We start from the raw sequence: 20,849 nt of genomic DNA, 5'->3' as shown, positions 1-20,849 counted from the left end.
ATTCGTACTTTTTAAAGGGGGTGTACTCATTTATGCTGAACACTGTATATTCATGTGTCTGTGCGAGTGGGCGTTTCTCTGTTGTTTTTACTGTTTTGTTTTTTGACTTTTAAATATCTTGTTTCATGTTTGTATAATATGCTTGATCTTTTAACTTTTTATATATTAACTATAAATGAACTAGCATAAAAGAAAGTGTTTTAATGGTTAATAAGCGATTAAATGTTCTTTCAGCTCCATGGAGCGCTGGTTTGTTTGGTTTGTGAGGATCTGTAGGGATCCAACAGCAACTTTTAGCTCCTTGGAGTGTTACCACAGAAAGTCTTGTCATGACTGTGTGGTTTGCGAGGTGTACGACCCTCGCTGGTAATTCTACCAAAGACACATTTTAAGAGCATTTGGTGCCCGGCAGGTGGTTATTACAGATTCGGCTCACTGTGCACAACAGTTGGCATAGATGTGACCTCAATCTGCACACTGTGGAGACTCTCTGTGCAGTATTCACTGTTCGAGTGCCTGCAGGCCTCCCGTCACGTTGAAGACCAAAGACCTTTGTAATATCACATTTTAAAGCAGTTTTACATCCAAACTGAGCACAGGATGAACGATAATGAGAATGCCAAGATTCTGAGCTTCTTCCTGAGTATTTGTGTGTTTTCCAAATTGGAGAGATCACGATTCTCTGTTAAAGCTAATATTCATTAGCTGCATCCAGAATTATTCTACACTATGTTTTTCTCTGAAAACTTTTCTCTCAACTTGTGATTTATATTTTTTATAGATTATCATTAACCAAGAAATGTCAGATAAGCGTAGCCCAAATACAAAGAATTCTCTTTAAAGCCAATGATTTATAATAAATACAACACGGGCTTGCATGGGGAGCAGTGATTCATTTGAGGTCAGGAAATCAATGCTGTTAATCCCTGTAAGAGTCAGCGTGACGGTAGATCGGTGCAGAGTCAGCAGAAATTGCGGCGTTGTCCCACGCCGATATGGTTGACAGATAGCAGAGCATGACTGCGCTCGGAGAAAAATCAAAAGGAGTTTCCACTGTAGGAAGTCTTGGCTCTTTGTGGTGAGACGAGGTGAGAAGAGGACAAACAGTCCCTGTTCCTTCACACTGAGGTGGTACAGACATCTGATCAAGATGCATTCTGGGTATTTTTTATCGATGTTCAAGTGCATCCAACTAGTAGGATACCTCCGTATACACCCATCTAGCCAATTAACTCCACACGATCCCTAAGGTGGAGCAGGGAAACACTGCTCGGGAGAGTGATGTCTTGGCTTGCTCGGCGTCCAGATAAGCAGCAGAAAATGGACTCGAAACAGTTTCGATTTCTCTTCCTACAGGCACAATGTCACCTGATATTTAAAGATTTTACTGTTCTTATATTTAAACAAAATGCAAAGCATTTCTGCCTTCTGTATTAACAGCAATGCAGTGCAGAGATTAGTATGTTTCCTCACAGTCAGCTCTGGGTTTTTTGTTCTACCCATGCCTGACAGATTTCCTCCGACGGTCTGACTGCATTTATTTAGCTAACTAGTGATTCTTAGTATGCAATTCAATAAAAAGACACTTTGTTTTATACCTTTTAATGCATGCATTTCCTGTCCAAAAACAGGGATAAATAATAATTATCTAAAAAGAAAATGACTCGACTGACTCATTTCTGGATGGTGGAAGTGTGACATCAAAGACTGATTGACAGCAAGGAGGATAATTAGAGGGAAAAACTGTTCGGTCGCCTTTATGGAGCAAATCACGGCTACCCACAAGTGCAGTCAATCACCACATCATGTAGATCTTGCGGGAGCCCTCAGCTGCATCATCTGTCAGGAGAGGTTAGTTACCATGCAAAGAAACTAAACAGCCCTTTTGACAGAAAGCATGGGCAGCGTAACAGCTTACTAGACTGTGTCAAAGTGTCGGAAAAGCTGGGGTGGTAAGGTATGAGACCATAGCATGAGGGGCCACCACAGGTCCAGATTGGCTGTCTGAAGTGACTCCTGAGCTATATTCCCTTAGTTATGCTGCAACAGGCCTAGGCAGCTGGGGGCTTCCCATGATGCACTGTTTCTGTGTGTTTCTTCTTCACTAACATTAATTCCCTCTGTGTTTATACACCTCTCTGCATTTAATCATCAGTTGTTATTAACCTCTGGCGCTCTTTCACAGCATCTCTTTTGTCCCGTCTCCCTCCCCTGACCCACAACAGGTTGCAGCAGATGGCCCCGCCCCTCCCTGAGCCTGGTTCTGCTGGAGGTTTCTTCCTGTTAAAAGGGAGTTTTTCCTTCCCACTGTCGCCAAACTGCTTACTCATAGGGGGTCATATGATTGTTGGGTTTTTATCTGTATGTATTATTGTACGATCTACTGTAGAGATGGACCGATCCGATATTACGTATCGGTCCGATACTGACCTAAATTACTGGATTGGATATCGGAGAAAAATAAAAAATGTAATCAGATCCGTTAAATATCAAAAAAGCACCTCACAAAACTTGCGACACGCCGTAACTCGCCTCATAACCTTAGCACATCGGAGCAGTATGCGTCACGTGATAGAGCGGCTGTGGCGTGCAAGACCTGTCGGTGGTCTGGTTGAGCATTTGGAGCTTGGCTACCAACCCGGCATTTCATCTCCGACAAAGTTATCCCCGAGAGAAGTGAAGCAAGTGTGTAAGTCCATCTCTGAATGTTTGTAAAGCATTCCAGCGTTAAGCTTAACAACCAATACATGGAGCAACTGCCTCTCTCTCTTCCTCCCTCTCTTCTGCTGCTACTTCAATCATGAAACTGATCAATGATCAGCTGATCGTCTCTCTTGTTTGTTTATCGCCCACTTCGCGCCAGAATGAGGAAACCAGCGGCTGAACAACAGCAGCACGTTTAACCTTGATAAGCTGTTGTTAGAATTTATTTATTACTTTCTACACCAGGATCTTTTTCTACGTAGCTGACGGCTGGTAACTGTGCAGGGGCGGATCTAGCAAAGTTTAGCCAGGGGGACCGATAGGGCATGAACAGGGAAAAGGGGGAACAAAGACATACTTTTCTTTCTTATTCTCATTTAAAATGTTGAGCTTTTAATTATTTAAAAATTATCTGAATCTTACACCCAATGTTTTAATCTGATGTAAAATGTATAGAAGTCCATTACTGTATATAGTAACTATTAAGTCTAATATACCCTAGTAAGCTAGACTACTTTTCCCCACACTGCATCAAATTAAAGTTGATTACGTCGATTAAGCATTATGAGGTGGAAGGTGGGTGGTTCCCTATTTTTTTTTTTTTTTTTTGCTGGGAGTTTGCAACCCTATTAGTTAGGTTGCTTACTCTTTAAAATACCAGAATAGGAAGGATGGAGCAGGTTTAACTTTATTAGATTGATCAGCATTGCTGAACTATGAAATATTTTGGGTGCAGTATATTTTTTTTTGCATACAGGTATAACAAAATAGCTTTAGTGTTAGTTTTTTTTGTAACTTGAGTATGAACTTATACAAAAAGCAGCAAGATATTTAAAAAAAAACATTTTTATTGATTAAAAAACACACTATATCGGATTCATATCGGTATCGGCAGATATCCAAATTTATGATATCGGTATCGGACGTAAAAAAGTGGTATCGTGCTATCTCTGATCTACTGTACAATATAAAGCACCTTGAGGCGACTGTTGTTGTGATTTGGCGCTGGACAAAATCACAACAACTAAATAAATAAAATTGAATTGAATTCTGCCAGAGGTTTCTTCCTGTCAAAAGGGAGTTTTTCTTCCCACGGTCGCCTTGCTCATATGAGGTCATCTGATTGTTGAGGTTTTCTCTATATTATTGTATGGTCTTTAGCTTAGAACAGAAAACACCTCACAGCAACTGAATTGAATTTTCCTCAAATACGCTCAGATACAGGTGTTTTGGCTCACCCTTTGAAGTGCTGTGGGCATAAAAAATTTGAAAGAAATTTTATTACAGGGTCGCATCAAGGTTCTACCCCTAACGGTACAATAAAGTACTTTATTCTGAGAGAGTACACCAAATAGGGCTGGGCCATATCATACCGTTCATGGTAACACCGGTATAATGTTGGGCAACGATAAGAAAATGAAATATCGCGATAGAATATGGGTAAAACGCGCATGAGCAGTGCCTTTGTTTACATACGCACATGGCGGAAAAAGCATGGCGGAGAATGAGAAGGGCGAAAGCGGATCGTTGAATGAAACAGATGAAACAGAATTGGTTTGTAAAAATGCTGCAACTTCAGTGGAACTGGTTTAGCTTTCGTCCGTCAGATACACAACAAAGCACTATTTTTGGTAGAGCATGCTAGCGGGCCGTCGTTATTACCGTGTTGTTTGGAAAATACGGCACACTTAAAATCAATCCTTTGATTTTTCTGAAAATCAACAGTGCCCTTTATAATCCCGCGTGCCTTATGTATGAATTCTGGTTGTGTTTACTGAAACTCGAAACAATTTTATGTACACGGTGCTCGAAAATCTCAAATGTTTTAGTACGACTTTGCTAAGCTACGAACCCGCACCGCTTGATGGATTGTCGGAGCATTACGGCTGTCGTAGGCAGGAGCCTCGCGGAGTGATATGTACTGTGCTTCAAAATAATATTCCTGTGTTGTGTGTGTATAACCTCTTTTTAAGTCCATCCATTCGCTTCCGCTTATCCTTTTCAGGGTTGCGGGGGGCGCTGGAGAGGGCGAAAGGCGGGATACAGGACAGGTCGCCAGTCTAACACACAGGGACAGACAACCATTCATGCTCACATTCACACCTATGGGCAATTTGGATTATCCAATTAACCTATCCCCACAAAGTGCATGTCTTTGGACGGTGGGAGGAAGCCGGAGTACCCGGAGGGAACCCACGCAAACACGGGGAGAACATGCAAACTCCACACAGAAAGACACCGTGCCACCATGCTGCCCTTTTTAAGTTTTGTGGATATTATACATGGTTATGCTGAGGAGATGTCGGCCAATTTCCACTTGAAATGCCTTTTGGTTAAACTGTCAGCAAGGAATTTGCATTTGCACTTTTATATTTTTATACAACTTTAATGCACATAAAAAAAACAGCTGCTTGTTTAAGTGAAAACACATGTTGTGTTTTTTTTTGCACTAATAAAGTTGTGGAGTTGTAAAGTATTTTGTCTCGTGTCAATTATATCGTCAGTTATATCGTTATCGCAAATTTTCAAATGTTTATCGTGATAAATATTTTTGGTCATATCGCCCTGCTCTAATACCAATATCACGTTTATTAACAAGCCTTTAGATATCAGGATGAATATCTTCATAACGTTGCTTTGATTTTCGATTTTTAAAAATTCAAACCAAAGTAGAAGATATTATAACTCGCCTTGTAATGATAGAAAGTAGCAAATGTTTTGAATCTTTACTGGTAAAAACAGTCTTTACTTGTGTAAATGTCACAAAGAAGCTTCTTAATGCACACAATGTAACAAATAAATAGAAATGTCTTTATACTCCTTACAGGGTCCACGTCTCAACACTTCCTGCATGGCTCAGGCTGAGGGGAAGAAGCGGTCCGTGGACAAAGACGGCACTAAAAAGAGTCTCTTGCGGGCGAGCAGGGCTAGGGCTGAACATCAGTGATTTTCCTCTTGCGGTAGTTGAGAACCAGGCTGGAGGCGGTGAGCTGCGAGGCCTGCCCCTTCTCCCAGCTCTGGAAGCCGTTTAGGCCGCTCTGGCCAGACCTGAATAGAGCCTTCTCCAGACAGTCCAGACGCTCCACAAACGCTGACGTGTCCTCGTTGTAGGCGTTCTGCGAGGAGTCCATGGTCCGCCTGAAGCGAGCGATAAATGTCTGGATGGAGGACAGCAGGAAAAGTTTAATGTGCAGAAACTCGCCAAGCAGTGAATGTATTTTACATTTTAGGCATGCTTGGAAAGTTTTCAGAGTGACCCAGTTTGTGCAACACAGCTCACCTTTGATAATCATTTTAATGCTAAACTTCAGACATGTAGAATTTCATGTGTTCAACTTTCAGACAAAACTTCAAAGCTTCAAAAAAAGAAGAAAAAAAAGAAAAGAAAAAAACTTGATCTGAAAAATATTGGCGGTAACATCAGGGTGTGTCTAAACATGGCTCTCCCTGTTGCTGCTACATTGAGTTGTAACATTAAATTAGAAAAGATAAACGATTATTTTCAATAACAGTTAATTTGCTTTTTCTATTTCAATTTAACCCTTTAAGACCTACCATAGAACCAAGTCCGCCAGAGCTTATATTATATTTTTACATGCTGTGGAGCCATTTTTGGGAGCATTTCAAGTTGCTATACATCAATACAACCATTACAGCCTAGAATTTAATAATATGTATGAATTAAGTGCATAGTAATTACATAAATTGCAAAAAAGTGCAATAAACTACAAAAAAATTGAAAATCGTTTTTGTCTTTTAACATATATTTCTAGTTAGAGAAATTTAAGAGGCTTATCCCTCAAAACTGTAAATACAAAAAAGTTGCACAAAATAGTTTCCCACCACAGGAAATTTATTTTGAGTGTCTTCATAGTTTTATTTTTGAAATACACCAATTTTTATACACTGCAGGAAAAACGAAAATAAATATTATAATGCAAATTTGCAAAAAAGCAGCATATGCATCAAAATAAACTGTTTCCAGCAGTGCAATATGAGTCCTAAGCATCCCAGAAACGACACAGAAAGTCATAAAGTCAAACATAACTTTTAAAAACACCAGTATAGGCTCATGAGGCCCTGATGGTAAAAAAATACATTTCCGCGAAAATGACGTCACTTCCGGTTTCGGGCAGGTCATGGCGGACATGCGATAGTTCGCGCTGACGTCTAATCCAACGTAGGAAGTGTTATGAACAGCTGATCGGATCTGCAAAGCGCGTTTCTGGAATATTATGTTTTTGTTGCTGCAAGCGCTTTTTATGCAGTTTTTGCAAAGCTATATGTGGAAGAAAACTGTGACCGAGGACAAGCTGATGGCATAAGATGTAAGTACAACTCCTCCTGGTTTCATATGCAAAAAAAATTATTGCGCTACCTTACGTGGTTGCAGAGCTACCGGGATTTAAAAATAGTTACGCAAAACACAGCGTGTCCGCTCCGACCGGCTTTAAAGGGTTAAAAAAAAAATTCACAGGAAGAACAAAATGAAATTGTGGGTCATCCAAGTACGTCAACATGAGCATTAAGGTTTGTTCCCAGGACATTTTAATTTAACCCGACTTTTGGAATAAACATTTAGTTTACTCCAAAGGCCGGGTTACAGGTTGGGAGGCAGGTGTCACAGTGGTCAGCATCGACCCCGGCCGAGGCCTTTGTGTGGAGTTTGCACGTGATTTTGTCACGGAGATGATTACGTCATTAATTCATTACTAGTATTTCAGAATCAGAATCAGCATACTTTATTAATTCCCAAGGAAATAATTTAGGATTCAATATCAGCAAATATCTGGAGTAATGGTATCGATATCAGATAGGACTTGGACAAAGGTGGGTCAGTGCATCTCTAGCACAGAAGGATAGCCACACAAATATATTATAGATTCAATGTGACAATATAGATCAATACTAACATGTGTGACTCGAACATTGAAAGAATTACTATGTCAACAAGAAACTTAGACAATTTAAAAAACCACCAGACTGATTGGCACCTTTAGTTTTCTATTTTTTCAGTCAGAATGCAGTCGTGCATTATTCATAACTGATAAATTTCAACACGACAGATTAAGCTATTGCGCTCACGTTAAAAATAATCTTACAGCTTCTAACAGTTTGAGCTATCAGAGGCTGCAAAGAACTCTGAACGTGTTTCTGTTTGTGTGTCAGAGTCAGGTTAAAGTGAGTCTGCCTGGTAACAGCAGCACTGTAACACTTCCTGAGCTGACTGCACCCCCTAGCTGTGATGAAGAGAGTAACACTGGTTTATCAGTGAATGTGTGTCCTGTGAGCATTTTTAATAAAACGTCTGGGCTGCTGCTTCTGTCAGTCAGCTACACCAGGACAAAACCTCTTTCCTTAAACAAGACTATATAGTGCAGTAACACATGCACAAAGTCAAAGACTCACTTTCTAATCTCAGATCTGTTCATTTATGCAACAAATAAATTAATCTCACGTTTAGATTTCTGCTTGAAACAGAAGGTGACATCAGAGCCATCAAACACTGTGACCTCATTACAAGGAAAAACTTCATGTCTGGCTGCAGAGAGAACAGTGGTCTGCCCCTGCTGGTCCAGGAACGCATAACATACCATCAGCACGCGTTTGATCTTGGTGTTAATCCAGCAGAAATCCTTTATTTGGAGGGTTTAGCACCTCAGAGGATGAGAAGACTGAAACAGGGCTTAAAACAGAGAAACGTTCTGTGCCTCAACAAGTGGAGAGGAAATCAGATACCACATTTCGTGAATTCTGGACAGTTTTTAATGCACCCCTCTGCACCTTTTCTCCATCAAACATTGTACAAATGTCCACGATTAATACATTCATACATCACCCTCTGCATTTTAATAATTCACGTGTTTAATCAAAGGTTTCTGCTCGTGTTCAAAAATTACAAAAATCTGTTTTGGGAGCAATTTTAACAAAACTGTACATTAACCTCTTCATTCAGATTAGCAATTAATCTAGAAAGCTACACATGCATAGCTGAAAAACATCATGCAGGTGTTCCTCAGAGGGAAAACAAAACTGTTGTATCCAAAGTATAACTTTTTAGAAAAATTCACAAGTATCCAACACAACTGTTTCAAACTTTTCAGTTAATTCCTGCACCCTCAAAGAGGTTTAGGCCATCCAAGGAAACAAGCAGTCATATATTCTTGTTATCTAATAGCCAAGGTTATTATCGTTAACGAAAACTAACGAAATAACGAAAACTAGAAGTGAAAAAACATTTTCGTTAACGGAAATAAAAATAAAAACAAAAAAAGGAAAACTAACTAAAACTATAATGAGTGTTCACAAAACTAACTAAAATCAACTGAATTTATAGTAAAAATGTGTTTAGTTTTCATTGATGTGTGCGTGTCATACAAGAGTCAAGGGTGAAAATGAAGTTTAGTTTCCAGATTTTTTTCTTGCTGTGTCTCATTATGCCAGCAGGTGGCAGCACGTTAGTCGAGTCGTCTGTGTTGCTGCTCCGTCCACGCGCAGAATCATGTCAGGAAAAGTCGGAAGAAAGCGCCAGAGTCCAATTTGGGATTACTTTGAATATGACTGTGTTTTGGATAAAGCAAGTGTCTTGTAGTGGAAAGAGACAAATTATGAGGGACATTTTTAAAGGGAAAAAAATCCCACAAACCTTAAAGTGCACTTGAAAAGCTCACACAAGAAGGCTAACCTAGCTTAGCTTGAGAAGGTAAGGGAGCACACTCAACCCTCATCCCCAGAAAACAGAAGCTAACCCCAGGCAAGGCAGCGTGATGCATCCCGAGACAACAGGACGGGGATATCTACACAACTGTGTGAGTCAATTACCTTCAAAAAGTTTATCAATTCACTTGAACCAAAATTACGAACACCCGGTGCTGCGAGAGTTAATAGTCTCATTGGGGCCAAGATATACATTTTATAGTTGCCTGGTATCAATGGTTGTTCATCTGCCTTTATTTATTTATTTAAAGAACCCATAGGTGGGAATGTGAGTTGTCTGTCTCTGCGTGTTAGCCCTGCGACAGACAGGCGACCTGTCCAGGGTGCAGTATGGTAGCTGGAATAGCAACATACCCAAGGATAAGCAGAATGACTGATATGATGAAACTGGGATTTTGTTACACTTAATTATTGCAAACACAACTAAAACTATAACTGAAACTAATCAAAACTAAACTGAAACTAAGGATTTTCAAAAAAAATAAAAACTAAACTAAACTAGCAAACAATTGGTAAAAACTAATTAAAACTGATATAAAATTGAAAATCTGAAGTCAAAACTAAATAAAAATAAAAACTAATGAAAATTGCAAAACTATTAAAACCCTGGTAATAGCTTAAAAAATGAATAATTGAAGTAAATCTGTAATATCTTCCTGATTGGAAATGGGTTAAAACTGCACAGCTTTCTCTATAAGCATCTGCACAGCTTGCTAAGAAATATGGCCTCGGTCATTTTGGTTAACTACAGAAAAAGTGTCAAAATTGGTTCAGGAGGTAGAGCGAGCTGTCTACCAAACAGAGGTTGTTGGTTCCATTACTGGCTGCTTGAGTCCACATGTTGAAATGTTCTTTGGCAAAGATACTGAACTCTAATTGGCCGATTCCATCGATTTCCATCCAGCATAACAGAAAAGCACTCCATAAGAGTCAGTCCAGTTACCAAATCTGCATGTTATATAATATTTCAGCAGCTGAGTCTGAATAGTCATGATATACACGATAACTATAATTATATACACCCTGAATTTCTATTGGAGGAAGCATTTTTGCTAATAATGGAAGCACTTTTACAGTAAAAGATGGATGGAGTTATTTCAAGCCTGCATATTAAACTTACATCACACAAGGATCAGTTTACCTGGAAATCATTAAGCAGCATTACTGCCAGCAGCAGTCAGACACCACATTTAGGAGGTTTTAGGAAAACAACATGAATGCTTTAAGATACTCTGAGACCTTCAGACACTTTGATAATAAGACAAGGACAAAAAGGTGTAGCAGGAATGGAAAAGATACAAGAGCCATGCAAAGGCTTCAGTGACAATATGTTTCAAAGGAGATCGCGGTCACGATGACCAAACACAGGCTCCAATTTCTTTTTTCCGTCTTCCACCTCATAGAAAGTGCAGAAATTATCCTCACTTGCAAAACACGAGTAGTAGGAGACAGTCAGAATGAGCCGTCGGTATAGACAGCTAAAGCTGGACTCTTTCATTTGTTTTCCTTCAGTTTTTTTTAAATATATTATGAGTGGCAATAAAACGAGCTGCTCAGGTACAAACCATCTGTACACAAAGATCAATACGCAGACAATCCCAAACTCTGGTGGCAACTTAAAATTCCACCCATGCACTCATTTTAAAATGTTGAGCTTTTAATGAAGAGTCCACTTAATATCTGCCACCACAAGAAGCTAATGTACTTGTACTTCTCCTGTAGGTCTGCCTCACCTCCCATAGCGCGCACACACTGCTTTCATGAATCTGCAGACACGCTGTGTCCTTGATGAAGGAAATCAATCACTGCACATGTCATGTGGAATAAAAACCTCTGTCTGATTTATATATGTATTATTTCATGGCTGTGCAGCACACACCTGCTATTATTACAGCGGGTCTAGTCTGTGTTTCCTTTTTTCCTGTTACAATGGTGGCTGCTCACACTAAACATGACGAAACCTGAGGCAAATACTAACATATACAGGATAAAGCTGGCACTTCTATAATATCTTTCTACTCAGTTGAGTAATCAGAGCACTTTCTACTGCAAATTTCATTCACCCAATCATACACACAAGCCTTTTGTCTATCCCTAGTCACTTCAACACATACGGGCCAAATGAGGGTTCAATATCTTGACCAAGGACACTTCTGACTGGAGGAGACGGGGATCGATCCACCGTCCTCCCAATGGAGTAACTACCACCTGAGCCACAGCTGCTGGCGTCACTTAACCAAACATTGGTGATCAGGCTCAACAGCCACCCCAAGGTGCTTATAAACTCAACAAGCCACGATTCAGAATTCGCAAAAAGAGTCAGTATTTGGAGTGCGTGACAAATCGAATGCACAGACAGGCCTACTGGCAGCAGTGTGAAAAAGACAGAGACTAAAGACATAACAGAGGCTGAAAAGAACAGTTACTGCAGCTAAAGCTGCAACATCTGAATGTGTGTGTGAGAGGAACAGCTCGGTGCTCTAGTATATTAAAATGTCCTGCTGGAATGTGTGCAGACTTTAAGTGCTTTGCACAACATAAACAAGGTGTACTGGCATCCATGATGGAATAAGATTTAAAAAAAAAAAAAAAAAAAAAAACACACAACGTGTGTCGCTTATACAATACAATCACAGCTCTATCATTAAAACACAGGCGGCTGTGACTGTAATTAAAACTGTGTATTTGGTTCAATTAAAATGTTATTTACTTGTATCTAAGATAAGGTTAGCTATATTCTTTCAGCTGCAGTTCTGAAAAATGAGGCAAGTGAGTGAAGAACAAACACAGAAGCCTAAATCAAAGAAGTAAGTAGGCTTACTAACAAATTTTATATAAGATCAGCGACACAGCTTAGGTGCCTGGTTTTATGATCAATAAAAGCAGGCCAATAGGTCAATAAAAGTGTTTAAAATTTCCCCACAGAAAAAATAAAATAAAAAACAACAAAGAATGAAAAAAACAACAACAACAACAACAGCAGCAGAATTAAGTTAAGAATCTATTCTTCTCAATAATGTTTTTAAGACTTTAGACACTCATACCGTGTCCAGACAAAGGTCTGAAACATGGTGACATTATTTTCCAGATATCTGATTGGTTTATGGACACCTGTTAATTTCTTAAGTCGAACCTAACCTGCTTTGGAGCAGGCACTGCAGGACAGTAAAAGATAAATAAGGATTATTTTGCACTTTCGGTGATGCAGATCTACTCTGCTCTCTCTCATCCTTGATTACCTCCATGTTTTTGTTTTTTTTTACCTGCAGCAAAGTCTGTGCGATCTCAGGATTCTCTGGGCTGTCAAAGTGCAGCATCTGGGATCCCAGGCCATAGTAGTAGGGCCCCATCTTATGGAGGTCCACCACGTTGGGATCAGCATTGAACACGGTCCTCCAACCCTCTCTGTACACCTTAGGAAGCTCCACAGAGACCACTTTCCTCTTCCTCTCATACAGGCCCTTGGTCAGCCACAGAGGAAGCTCCATCTTTGTACCCTGGGATGAAACAAAAGACAGTGATGGAGTAACAATACCCCGGCTCTCTGGAGCTCTAATAGTGCTACAGGGGTGTGTTTTGGTGTACACCGGATTTTTTAAGAAATCCAAAACCTCACATGTACTAAAGCACTGTTCACTTTACTGCGATACCTACAGCAAGGCTTGACGTTACCTGCTCCTTTAGAAACATTGCTTTTCAAATGTAGTTTATTTGTTTAGTAGTAGATTTTTAAGACTAGTACCACCTTCTGGTAGCCGACTGAAGAACACTTGCGATGCTAACTAGCTGAAGCTTAAGCATACAAAAGTTAGAAATTTTGATACTGGTATAGTTGTTCGCGTTTATAAATAGGCCGAATTTACACGCGAGTCGTGTCTATCCTTGAACGCTGGAAACTGCTTTTTCGAAGATTCTTCCTTTATAAATACAATGACATAAACAAAAGTATCAAAAATATGAATGACGTTTAGCGAGATTTAAGTAGCTTTGTGAAAAAAAAGATAAACGGGCGACTCCGGTACTTTTGGTTTACTTGTTTTAACATAAATACATTCGCAATACTTTAACTGTTATGTGTTTACCGACCTCCGGGATGTCCTGCGTGTCACTCGACTTCTCCAGAAAGCCAAGCCGAGGGAAAGTGCACTCTGTCCGGATAGGAAGTCTCTCATGAGAGAGCAAAATATCGTCCAAAGACAGGAAATTCTCCTCCATACCCACCCCTGGCGGTACGGGAAAATACGACTGCGTGTCCATTTACGTTTGAATAATCTGTAAAGCGGTCAGATACAAAAATACTTTTAGTAAAATGTTATTGACGTAACCCAGCTCTGCTATGTTTACAGTCTGTTTTGCCTTTGCTGTTTTGGCGCCAGAAAATATGACGCACCAATCAGAGCGGCGCAGAGAGCTCAAGACCAGAGCAATTGATTGCTAGTGAAAATCAAACGAAAATCAGTTATCGATTATTTTTATCTTCTTTTCTTTTGTTTTTTGTTTTTGATTTTTTTTAAACGTGCTGAATTTCAAATTATGTAAGGACAAATAACAGGCTTAGCCCTTATTATAATACAAGTTGTTCATTCAAAGAAAAGCATAAAGAAATTTGTCAATAAAAAGCAATCTGTAATTACAATTTCAGCCATTAGAGGTCAGAATATAACCATTAAAAATGTAAAGTCACCTTGTATCAGGTTGTAAGAATGTTTCGCTGTAATGATTGCAATTGCAATAATTACATCTACAATTGTAAAAATAAGATAAGTATCTTAAACTATGAATGCCAAGTTAACACTAAGTTTTCTGTCAAGCACACTTAAAAGTGAAATTAGCATACTTCAAACTTGTCTTTCCTCTAACCTTCTTTCTATATCTCTTGATGACATTGATGAGTTTATAAAAGAAAAATGCCAGCAAGTTTATTCAGTAATCTTTCTTCTTTCCATTCAGTAAGGGTACCTTCAGTTTGCCTTGGATGTGCATACTACACACCAAAGTCATGAGTCATGCTAGTATCCACAATAAACATGTGATTATTCAAATGCTCAGAATGTAAAATAAATCATTAATTAGCAGTGAATGAAGGTACTATCTTTGTTTGTTTGAGCTGAGCCAGCAGGGACTTTTCACTGTGAGAAACTGACTGAAGACCACGTAATTTCCACAAAACATCATCCCCCTCTGTTAGCTGCAGGCTATGATAGACTGAGAACACTTTGTGTCCCATAAACAGGCAATAACAGCTGCAGTTATTATTATTAGTTGGTTTTCTATGGTCCTGTGTTCCATGCATCATGATGCTGAAGTTAAAATCTTCCCCTGAAATCCCTCCATGCATCATGGCCATAATAAGCAGAAGGGATGATCTCAGCCCTAACAGGCCTGCAACACTTTATTTGAAGTGGCGCTCATGAGGCATCATAACCACATTATGACCGCAAGCGCTCTAATATTAGAAAAACACACGAGTGGGATTGAACACTTTGTGCTGAAGTTCATAGCACTTTCCGCTAACACTGCATTAGACATTGTGACACAATGTGGGTGCTCCAGAAGAAACTCTTGAGTAAAATATCGAATGGAATTCCTGCAAAAAATGATTCGGTGAGCACGTAAACACTGACAGGTGAAGTATTACTCAAATCAGGAACAGAGTTAAAGTCACAAATAAATAACTTGATGATTTTTGTGTCATTATTATGTAATTCTTGGCTGGGATAAACTTCTGGCATGATATGAATGGCGTTTTGACTCCTAACCAACATGTACCACACACCCAACATAGCTGCAGACCAAGCACACTCCTCCCCAGTGGTGCTCCCTGATGGCAGCTGCCTCGGACAGCGTGACAGTGTATCCCCACTACACCGCAAACCTGCCCAGGAATGGCTGCAGGGAAACAGCCTAAAGTCTTTCAGCTGGACTCCAAACTCCTAATCTGATCCAGAATCTGAAGGGTGCGCGTGAACAAGTCAGATCCATGGAGCCCACAACCCACATGACCCAAAGCATCATCTGTCAGTGTCTCAGTGCCAAACTCTTCAGGAACCCTTCAGAGGTCCTGTGTCTATGCAAAGTAACATGACTCTACACAGAATTAACCAAAACGTATTATACAGGAGAGGTGCTTGAGCATTAAGGTTAGGGTTAAGTTTGCTTTCCAGACAGTACCATGAAGACATTTTGGTCCTGCAGTTCTGCTGCCGTAAGCTTTTTCAAGCAAACAGGCAGAAATTCCTTAAAACAAGATGGATGTTAACCGAAGCTCACTCCCACCCCTAACCCTGATATAAGTGACCCACACAAACCTGGCAAATGTTAAAAATGTGCCATAAAGTCTAAACCCAGTACATCACACTGTATTTTGTCACATGCTGCCTGTGTCTCAGCACTGTGCACAAGATATCTCTGGTTTTTTACATCTCCTTGCTTCAGTAATTTATATGTGTCTGCATGCAGACTCCCATCTCTGCAGGACCTGTACACCTCCAGGACACTGGGGCGTGCAGCTCGGATCTCAGCTGACCCTTCTCACCCTGGACACAGTCTGTTTGACCTGCTCCCCTCAGGCAGGAGGCTCCGGTCCATTCGCACCAGAACCTCTCGCCATAAGAACAGTTTCTTCCCTAACAGTCATACGGTTATGAACAATAACCGTATGACTGTTCCCACCACTAACACATGACCCTACGCTGTGTTCACTGCATCATTCCATGTTTGGCACTGATCACCACCTGCACTCATGTATATATCTATCTACTTAGCACTTTTAATTCTTATTCTTATTTTTATTTTCATGTCTATTTAAGCGTTATATGACAGTATAACGCTTGCTCAACATTTGGCAATAAAACCCTTTCTGATTCTGATTCTGATTCTGATGTGGTTTAGAAAGGACTGTGGTTTGGCATAAAATAACCACTGGTGACCAGCTGAAAGTGACAGCCCAGTATCAGTAATAGCCCAATCCAGTGAGTCACAGCCCAGACATCCTGAGGCCCTGAGACATGCTGGCAACTTTCACAAAATGAGTGAGAGCGCACCGGCTGTGAACCTGGAACACTTGATGGACATTATGAAACTGAAAAACAAGATTGAAACTGATTGAAACTGTATGTTTAATGAATGGAATAAATGTTTAATCAAATGACACTGCTCAAAGCTAAATGATGTAAAAGAATCAACCTGATATAAAATGATATAATCCCCACATGCTGTAGAGGAAACTTTGCTAACATGTGTACATTTGGAAAGGCAACAGAAAAAACACCATAAAACTGACATATTTTGTGATGTCTTTATCAAATTTGCAGTTGTTAATGTTGTTCTCACCTTTAGGTAGCGCTGACTTGTTCGTTTACATTTTGAACTGTACATTTCTACACTACACACACCTGCTAATTTGGTTATTAGCAAGGACTTTAGTTATTTATAGAGTCAGCGTAGTTTAGGATCCTGTTGTCAACCTTAAAAATCCCAAAATCCCAGCTCTTTTTACCCCGAGGATAAAAATGCCACCTTCCCAGAAACTGCTGTATAGTCATATTTTTTCCACTTTAAATGACTCAGTGTTTAAAATTACTTCAGCCTGAAATATACATACCACAGATTAATTACAGTTCTTTTGGGACAGTATGTTTACATAACTCCCTGATTTTTATTGAACAAAACCCCCAAAAAGAGAAATAATTTCTATAAAATGCATTTCAAGGATCATTTTTTTAATTAGGTCCTAAAATGGGTCAACGATTGAGAGCAACATTGATTTTCATCCACTTTTATTTTTCTGTAATTTTAGACTTTTTTTTAAGTCATACTTTACACCCTAAGGACAAAAATTGGCAGCTCCCCAAAAGCTGCTGTAAAAATATTATACAGTAATATTTTTCCACTTGTAATGACTCAGTCTTTTAAAACTACTTCAGCCTGAAACATAAATATCAAATATTATTTGTATTTAATCATATCTTTTGTGATTTTAACCCTTTAAAGGCCAGTATGTTTACATAGCTCCACTATTTTTTATCAAAAAAACAACAACAAACCAAAATTAATCTCCATAAAATACATTTTAAGGAGTAAATGATCCAATTAATTTTATCAGGTTCATGTATTCTTATTTTTTCAACAGTGTCAGAGAAAAAAAATCCTAATGAAAATGATGCCACCTTCCCACAAATGGCTGTAAAAGTATTACAGCCATTTGTGGTGGATGTAGCTCAGGCGGTAGAGCAGGTCATCTACTGATCGGAAGGTTGGTGGTTCAATTCCTGGTTCCCTAGTCTACATGCCAAATATCCTTGGGCAAGATACTAACCCCAAATTGCTCTCCGATGCATCCATCGGAGTGTACGTGTGAATGTTACCTAGAAAGCACCTAGAAAAATGGGCTTGTGTGAATGCACAAGTTATGTAAAGCGCTTTGAGTGCTCAGAAGACTAGAAAAGCGCTTTATAAGAACCAGTCCATTTACCATATAGTAATCATTTTTTTCACTTTAAACGTAAAAGTAAAACTGCTTCAGCCTGCAATATAAATATCTAATATTAATTATGTTTTTTGGATTTTAACCCTATAAAGAGGAAGGACTCTAGGAGCTGAGGTGGAGCTGTAAATAGGCAGACATGTAAGCCTCCCACTCTTCTCTTTCTGCCTGTGAAAAAATCTTTTATGTGCTGCAACTATCAAAAATATTTTAGTTTAACTTCGCCCAAAATAATCTCATGTAAGGCTCAAAGATGCCCATTTATTTTTCTGCTCACAGGATAAAGTCTGAATATGCATGCATGCATGTTTTGATTGATTTATTGTTTTTCAGGATGTGTTTATGTGTTTAACGCTGTGTAAAAAAGTAGTGCAAAAGTTCACATACCTTTTATTGCTGGGAGGGGGCCACACTAATGTTTCCAAGCTTTCACATATGTTCAAATTTACCTCATTTCTTTCCTCTGCAGTGAAACGTCTATATCAGACTGAATCATACGTTTCTGACACAGACTTTCCGTGATGACGACAGAAAGACTCAATCAGTTTGTTGCTCCAGGTTGCATCTAGAAGTGTTTCAGGTGAATCATCCAGCAGCAGATCCATGACTGTCTCCAAAAGGAAGTGAGCAGTATGCAGTTATGCAAACAGCACAGCAATGGCAAGTTCAGTATGTCGCAGTTTTTAACCTGCAGTGGAACATCTGCCTGACCCATTTAAGGTCTGCTCAAGTGCATATGGACCTGTTTCCATGACTACATACTGGAAGTTGCCTTCTTAAATGAAAAAGCTGTCAAAATATTGCAAGACAAGAAAAGAAAATTTGGTGTACTGATGTATATTACATAATATCACACAAGTACTGTTTTGTTCTGTCATGTCTCACCAATCAAAGAGTCCGCATGACAAAGTGTCATCACTTTAACAAACTGATGAAGGCTGAGAGGGGCTTTTCTTTCTGTTAATTGCTTTGCGTTTACTTGTGGGCGATCGTGGCTCAAGAGTTGGGAGTTCGTCTTGTAATCGGAAGGTTGCCGGTTCGAGCCCCGGCTTGGACAGTCTCGGTCGTTGTGTCCTTGGGCGAGACACTTCACCCGTTGCCTACTGGTGGTGGTCAGAGGGCCCGGTGGCGCCAGTGTCTGGCAGCCTCGCCTCTGTCAGTGCGCCCCAGGGTGGCTGTGGCTACAACGGCGCTTGCTATCACCAGTGTGTGAATATGTGTGTGAATGGGTGGATGACAGGTTGTGTAAAGCGCTTTGGGGTCCTTAGGGACTAGTAAAGCGCTATACAAATACAGGCCATTTGTGTTCATTTTCCTGCTCCTTTCAGATCTCTTTTCATTGTTATTTTTGGTCTTTTGTGTCTTTGCAGCAGTTTTGCAGCTACTAGCGCTCTTTTTGTGTTTCTGTAAAGTCATCTGCTGACATACCGCACTATGCAACATGCTCAGTATGTTTCCCGCCACGCATTTGTGTAAATAAACTGTGCTAAGTGTCCTTTTGGGCACACTCGATAGTATGTAAACTGACTTCTTGAGTTATGCTGCCAACTGGAGACCTGTGAATATTTCAACCCATCTTCATTTGAGATACACCAAGAAATTCTTTACAAATTCGAAAAGTATATTAGGTGTAGAAAAAAAACATATATATTTAAACACTCAGATTATTACAGATGTTAGACTTTGACAGTCTTGATTGGTGTGCAGCACATCTGCATGGAATTGTGGGTTATTCGTTGTCCCGTGCTTGCATGCTCTGATATTCCCTTGATATGGTGGTATTGTCCAAATTTATGGGCTGCATCCTCCTGAGGCCGCTTTTGTAGACCGATTACGTCACAGCGACGCGCCGAAGGCTGTCCAAATTCGTAGACTCCTCCGAATGCAGCCGACAAATGCGTCCTCGTTTTCCCCAAATTTGAAGGATGGGTCGGGTGTGTCCTTCGTGGCCTACCATATCTCAGAATTCATAGCGCGGCCCAGCCAAACTCCAGTTTCCAATAATGGCGGCCGCTACTAAGTTTTAAAATTACTCTTACTAATCTTTCTGGGTCACAAAATAAACTTTTAACATATTTTCAGGCGAGAAAGCAGCTGTGTAAACATCAAATATCTGCTCGGTTTATCAAGATATCGCATATTTGCAAAAGTGCTTCGACGTTTTCGGAGACGTCTGCTACCCACCAGCTCGATAGCTCGCCAGGAGCTCGAGGGTCACTGAAGCCGCCGAGAACGGCACAACTCCCGGCACATCATTTTCAGATCACCGCGGACTTTCGCTACTCAGGTTAAACGTAATATATAAGTCACTTAGACAACGTAAAAATGTTATTGTTGGGCTTTTTTCAGTGTTTTATTTGTTCGTGAGTAAATCGGTTTGGCCGAGATTAAAGTTATTAGATTAGATAAAATAAAACTTTATTAATCCCCCGGGTGGGTTCCTCTGGGATTTTCACACAGCTGAATAAACGTCAAACAGAAAACTGATTAAACAGAAGTGTGAGACAGTCGAGAATTTACGCCAGTGTCCTGTTATATTTTAGATAGCAAGGAGCAGACGGTTGAGTTTACTAAACTCCACCGAGACAGCGGTGACGCTAATCTGAAGGCTAGACCGTCCAATTTCCCCAGCCGTTTACTTCCGGCCTACCCGACCTTCTGAGGACCCGGCCCACGTAGACCGCGAAGGCCGGGTCCTCAGGAGGATGCAGCCCATGAATTTGGACACGACCATAGATTAGCTTTCTTTTTTGAGCTTCCTTGTTGTCTTCTTGCAGTGTCTACATGTGTCAATCAGAACTGATTTAAAACTTTATTGACACACACATTTGGGCTTGCTGTTTTGAACCACCTCAATGTCCAGGCTGGAAATGAAGGATTTGTCTGTTTTCAGTGGTTTTCATTATCTGGCTTTAATTCAGTTCTGGTTTCAAGTAAAGCACTT

General features: G+C 40.0%; 1 protein-coding gene across 1 annotated transcript; it reads right to left on the bottom strand.

Moving 5' to 3' along the window:
* Window positions 1–765: 765 nt before the first annotated feature.
* gins3 (GINS complex subunit 3) lies at window positions 766–13,915 on the bottom strand. Its single transcript, XM_085166838.1, has 3 exons — window positions 13,507–13,915; window positions 12,684–12,917; window positions 766–5,861 (listed from the first exon to the last, which is right to left on the bottom strand). The coding sequence occupies exons 1-3, from the start codon at window positions 13,675–13,677 to the stop codon at window positions 5,631–5,633; spliced, it is 636 nt and encodes a 211-aa protein (XP_085022964.1). The 5' UTR covers window positions 13,678–13,915; the 3' UTR covers window positions 766–5,630.
* Window positions 13,916–20,849: the final 6,934 nt, after the last annotated feature.

The sequence above is a fragment of the Neolamprologus multifasciatus genome, chromosome 7 (genome assembly GCF_963576455.1).
Source record: "Neolamprologus multifasciatus chromosome 7, fNeoMul1.2, whole genome shotgun sequence".
Taxonomy (NCBI): Eukaryota; Metazoa; Chordata; class Actinopteri; order Cichliformes; family Cichlidae; genus Neolamprologus; species Neolamprologus multifasciatus.
Note: the sequence above shows the minus strand (reverse complement) of the source record. Positions and strands in the feature narration are given on the sequence as shown.